The 6,086-nt window shown below is 38.2% G+C and overlaps 1 protein-coding gene across 1 annotated transcript; it reads left to right on the plus strand.

Moving 5' to 3' along the window:
• The first annotated feature begins 4,308 nt into the window (after positions 1–4,308).
• LOC143590414 (uncharacterized) lies at positions 4,309–5,725 on the plus strand. The gene is made up of 4 exons (XM_077070904.1): positions 4,309–4,595; positions 4,684–4,770; positions 5,273–5,362; positions 5,509–5,725. Exons 1-4 carry the CDS (start codon positions 4,467–4,469, stop codon positions 5,644–5,646), a joined length of 444 nt encoding a protein of 147 aa, XP_076927019.1. The 5' UTR covers positions 4,309–4,466; the 3' UTR covers positions 5,647–5,725.
• The last annotated feature ends 361 nt before the right edge of the window (positions 5,726–6,086 follow it).

The raw sequence follows: 6,086 nt of genomic DNA on the forward strand, positions 1-6,086 counted from the left end.
CCAAAACGCCTTCTCGGTTGGGAGTCCGTTTCCTTACGCTTCCCTTTCGTCCTATAACGAGGGTTTGCGTCACTATCGGATTCCTCCGAATCACCGTCCAAGTACTCTCCGAATTCCTCAGGCTGTTGGAGTGAACGTAAGCGTTCATCCAACTCAGCTTGGAATTCTTTTTGACGTGCTTCCGCCCACGCTTTAACTTCATCGAGTGTTTGGCGGGGGAGCCTCGTTCGTTGTCTCTCTAACTGGGTATCGGTGAATCCCAGTGGGCGATTATTTACTGCACTTGCCCCAGCTTGGGTAACTGGGGTAGTGTTCGTAAAATTTACTGCACTTGCCCCGGCTTGGGTAACCGGGGCAGTGTTCGTAAAAACTGTGTAGTCGCCGGTATTCCCCCCAGTAGCTGGGGTTGTGGTTACCGGAGTTTCTTTAACCATCTTTCCAGAAGTTTGAAAAAACTGAAAAGAAATGAAGTTCTAGCTTTTATGCACGGATGGCGCCAATGAAGAAACACTAATGAACCCCGGGCAGATTACGGATAATCTGGGGGTTAAATAGATGTTTCCCACGAGGGGTTAGATCCGGCAAAGATGGTTCTTCTGATAACCTGCAAAACAGACACCGTGAGCTCGTCACTGAGAAGGGGGGGGTACCTCCTTGTGACCACCCTCCGGCGTGAGAATCAGACTAGATTGCTCTTGAATATAAGTGTATATTAAGAGATTGCTAGAGCAGATATCAGGTATAAGATGTAAGATACAAGATAAGATGAGATGATCATACCATTTGGGGTATTTATAGCCGAAGGTAGGTTTCCAAGAGGGTATAGCCGGCTGAATAGTATTCCTGTTCTACCAACTGTGGCCTACACACGTGCCATGCTGGTAGTTGGTGGGTAGGCAGCGGCTGACAGTGACTAGGCCTGCTGTGTACTATTCCTTTTCCACCAACTGCAGGCTATGCACGTGGTATGACAGGAGTTGGTGAGTAGGCAGCGGCTAATAGTGACATACAGTACAAGAGCATGCTGCTCGCCATACTGTTGTCAATGAGCTGTCGTATCTCTGATCAGATCTTTTGCCCATACCTCGTCGGGTACAGTACAAAAGATCCTCCAGTATCGTACGGACTGGCTCATTTGGGCGGGAGTATTCCCCCTCCCGCCTTTGTGCGGGATTGTTCCCGGCTTTTGCTCATTCCTTCAGGTGACTACTGAATTATTTTGAGAGCTAAGTGCCTTGTGCGTGTAGCCTTGCTGCGCGGGTGGCCTTCCCTGATGGCTTGTATCCGCAGCTGCGGGAACAGGCGGAGTACGCCATTGGGAGGCATTTCCTGCGGGAACAGCTTGCGTACTGCGCGTAAGGACGTCACGTCTCTGAGCATGGTGGGTCCTGCGGATCCAGTTGGTTTCTGCGCAGACGTCTCTCTTCAAGGTGAGTCCTGCGGGTCCAACTGGGCTCTGCTGGGACCTACCTCTTCAGTTGGTTTAATCATTTACTATGCTTTTAAGGATCTATGAATTATGCTCATGATGGATGTTTTGTTCATGTTAATTTAATTCTTTTTTCAATTTGTATTTCCGTTTTTTATGTGTTTGGTTCGTAGAATTTGTTGGTACTGGATTCAATTCCATTTTTCAATGTGTTTGGTTGGCAATGCGTCCGGTGCCGGTTAATGCGTCTGGAACTGGCAATGCATATCGTTCTGGTTAACGCGTTAGGTGTTGGTTACGCATGGCCGGTCCTGATAATTTAAATATCATCACGTCTAACGAGTAATGATATATATAAAATGGTTTTTTAAAACAACAATATACGGCTGTTACAAGAACGGTGGCACCCTGGTGGCTGGCTTAGTCAACGGTGGCACCTGGTGGTCCATGGAAGTGGTGGTCACTTTTCTTTTCAGTGGTGGTGGTGGTCAGCTTGTCTTGTCGTGTTCCAGAGGGCAGTGGGTGGTGACTGCAAAGAAGGAAGGAGGATCGATGAGGCCACAAGGGATTATGATCGGCCATTGTTTCTTTTCCTTTTCTTTTTTTTTATTTCTTTTGTTTTAGTTTTTAATTTTAGTTTGTGTCAATAACTTAAACTTGATTAAATGGATTATAGATTAAAAAACAAAGAATATCTTGTTTGGGTCCAATTTTAATAAGATGATCAATATCCAATCATAATAAGGTTTATATTTTATATTTTTAATTATATATAGAAAACAAATTTTAAGAAAAGCACCATAAGTTTTTTTCTAGGTAGTTACAAACCAAACAGAAGATCTCAACACAAAAGACAAGTCTGATAAGCGAGGGAGCCAATTTGGCTTATAAACCCCACATCAGTTGTCCATAGGTTCAATTGTGATTACTTCATACATGTAATCAGTTTTACGTAAATTTTTGTTTGATTATACTTTTCACGTGATTAAAAATTTTAAACATATGGTGTAATTTGCCCTGCCCTAATGGTGATAGGAATTGAGGTTTTCCTTTTGTATTTAAATTTTTATGGTGTAATTTTAAATTTTTTGTAGATAGATGGTGGGCCCCTCATCTTCTGTTGCAGAACCTGTTTTAATGGATGATGAGGAAGGGCCTTTGTTAACTGCAGAGTGTCGGATTTGTCAGGAGGAAGATTCCGTTGATGATTTGGAGACACCCTGTGCTTGCAATGGCAGTGTTAAGGTGTTTAGTAGGTGTCGCTTTTGTCGGTTGTGGGTCGGTTATTTCGGTTTATAATTTTGTTGGTTGTGCAGTATGCTCACAGGAAGTGTGTTCAACATTGGTGCAACGAAAAGGGAGACATAACATGTGAGATATGCCATCAGGTATAATATATGATCAAATGTTTGAAACCGTCATTCTTATTTATCAGGCAAATTTTATGTGTGAGCGTGCAGGGGCATTGTTGTCTTTTTTTCTTTATATAGTTTGTTAGAGCTTGTTATTGGCCCTTTGAATAGGTCATGATGGATGCATTTTTTTGTATATCTTCAAAGAATATATTCAAATAGGTACACTATGACCAATAAAACAAAGCACCAAGAAACTACACAAACGGAAAAGACGATAATGCCCCTGCACACCAACGTATAAAATCTGTCGAATTTTTCTAAAGAATCATTGTTTGATATTTTAAATGATAACACCACCATTTGAGGGTTATTTGAACAAGAAATAACTCAAAAGCATCCTACTTTATGTATCTATTTGCTCCAGTTTATTATTTATGGATTCTTGGTGATATGTTAATTGCTATGCCATGCAGCCTTACCAACCGGGCTATGTTGCTCCTTCTCCCCGACCGTGCTTGGAAGACACCACCATAGACATTGGGTATATTTTCTTTAACCTCTTAAATTATTTGAATAAAAAATTTATATTACTATTTGTAATAATATTGTTTTTGTAACCCTAATGAGTAATAACCATATTCACATAGAAAACGGGTAAAGGAGGAGTGTTAGCTGGTCAATAGGGCTTGGCCCGTTTCGCCTCATAACTAAAAAATGATATGTTTCAACCCAAATTATTTTATCTCTTTACTACTAAACGAGCTTAACCGCTCAGGCATTAATCATGATTGGCTGACTAAAAGCTCAAATCGGGCCAAGCTTTAAGGAGTTTGGGCCTAAACATAAAACATAAACTCGCGTAATAAACAAACCCATGCTTGAACTCAAGCTTCATTTATCAAGCTCGAGCTGGCCTGCAAGCCTATTACTTATAGAATATTTATATAATATATTATACCTATATTGATATAGTAATTGCTATTATGTATAAAAGTATTATTTAAAAAAAAAAGCTAAATAATATGTATTATGTTATATATAAAAGTTATACATTAAATATGCCTAATTGCATATAAATATAAATATAAATATAAATGTATCTTGACTAATTAACAAATAATAATTGAACCACGTCCTAGTCGAGCTCAAGCTCTCGTAAATTAGACGAGCCAAGATCGAGTAGGCTTGTAAACGAACCAAACAAACAATCGACCACAATCAGGTAAACGGATGAGTCGTTAAGAAAATGAACATGTTCGTTCGTTAATAGTATAAACGAACGGTTTACGAAGGTCAAAAACAAACATAACTAAACATAGATGAACGAACATAAACGAGCATAACTCATTAAATTAGACTAACTTGTAACTGGTCTGAAAAAAATTAAATGAAATAAAAACTAAGGAACTTAAACAAACGTAAACTAACAAACGTAAATGAACATAATTGAACGAACGAGACGTGTTTTCTTTTCCGTTCATTTAACTACATGAACAAAAAGTTTTGCTCATATTTGTTCATTTAATAGATAAACTCTAGCTTAATCGAGCCTTACCTCGAGCCTAGTTGAGCTTGAGTTAGGCTCGTCTCGTTTACACCCCTTGGTTCAAAACATGAACGTGTTCAAATACAATGTACTTAGATTCTTATTTACTTAGTTGTTGTTTACATCGTTTGAATATATGTCTGTTTTCTTTAGGGGAGGATGGCAAATGTCAGCAGCTGACCGTCAATATTTGGAAGCTGTGTACGGTGCTTATAATGCAGCAAACGCCAGTGGAGCCGCCTTTTTCCGTTCAGCTGTTTTGATTGTACGCCCTCAAAATCACATATTCCTGTAATAATAAATAAATCAGTCTTTAATGATTTGGTATATAACTGGTTTTAGTGTATTAACAGTTGATGGCTCTTCTGCTGTTACGACAAGCATCATATGTACCCGATACTAGAGGAGACGGAGATGAGGATGCGTCTAAGTTCTTAACTGTAAGTGGGACACATGATTATGTAACTAGACTCATGTTTTAGCTAAAATGCTTGACTTGGTCAAAGATCTAAAACACTGTTTGGATTTCTTGTTAAACTGGACAAGCTAGGATTGAAATTGAAATCTTACTAGAAAGAGAAATGCTGCAATTTTAGGAAACGGAGTATTAACACTTAACCTTGAGAAGTTGCAATTTCGTAATTAAATGCGTGTTACAGGAAGTGCAAAAAAAGGAATAGTTGTCATTTTGTCAAAACAGAAATAACTTCTGTTACTTCATTTTTTTTGGATTATATTATAAAATCAAGCATAAAAAACGTTGATGCAGTACGTAGGGCTATATTTGAATATTTATATATTTATGCATAATTATATACATAAGTACGCACTAGTATATATCTATGCTGTGTAACTATAAACACGTTGTGTGTAATTATACAGGGACGTTGCATGCTTCACACGTTAAAAAGGCTTTTTTTTTAATTTATTTTATTTTGACAGCTTTTCTTGCTTCGGATAGCTGGATTTCTTTTTCCCTGTTACATAATGGTTTGGGCCGTCAGCATTTTGCAGCGTCGAAGGCAGAGACAGGTCCGTCTACCCTAGAAAATTTTCATATGTTGACACCAAAATCAATCTTTTTTATTTACCTTTTGTAAAAGATTGTATAAAGATTCATTTGTTTATTATTATATTTTATTTTTGTATAAAAACTTTGGTAAAAACCGAGTGTGCAGGAGGCGTTGGCGGCAGCGCAAATTGCATTTGTGTTGCAAGCAGGAGAAAGAAGAGGGCTACACTTGACGGCGGCTTCTTTGGGGCTGGCGCAAGCAACCGCACCAGCAGCTACGGCTCCACAAGATGAAAATGTTTGAATATGGTGGCGGAGGAAAAACTTTTTTTTTTTTCTGATTTTTGTTGAGGTGTGTTTTGTTCTGGTTGTTGATGGCATCAGATTTTATGTATATAATCCGATGTGGTAATGTGTATATAAAGCCATTCGACAACTGAGCATTCTTCAACTTTAACAAAGCAACTGTGTTTGCAAACATGTTTCACTGAAGTGGGTCATTTGAAAGTGTCTTAGACTAAGTTATCAACCACCCAATCCAACCCAACTTTTTAATAAAAAACTAATATCTCTATCTTTCATATTCATAACCCAACCTAACCCAATTTTTCACTTTTATTTGCAACCCAAGTAAAGCCAATTATTTTAATACATAATGCATATATATTAATTATGTTTTAATTTATTATATAAAATCTTTTAAAATTTAAAAAATCTATCAAGACTAATACTCCATAACTAGTC

The sequence above is a fragment of the Bidens hawaiensis genome, unplaced genomic scaffold, assembly GCF_021521415.1.
Source record: "Bidens hawaiensis isolate Kalapana, Puna unplaced genomic scaffold, B.hawaiensis_p1.1 tig00038547_1, whole genome shotgun sequence".
NCBI classification, from domain to species: Eukaryota; Viridiplantae; Streptophyta; class Magnoliopsida; order Asterales; family Asteraceae; genus Bidens; species Bidens hawaiensis.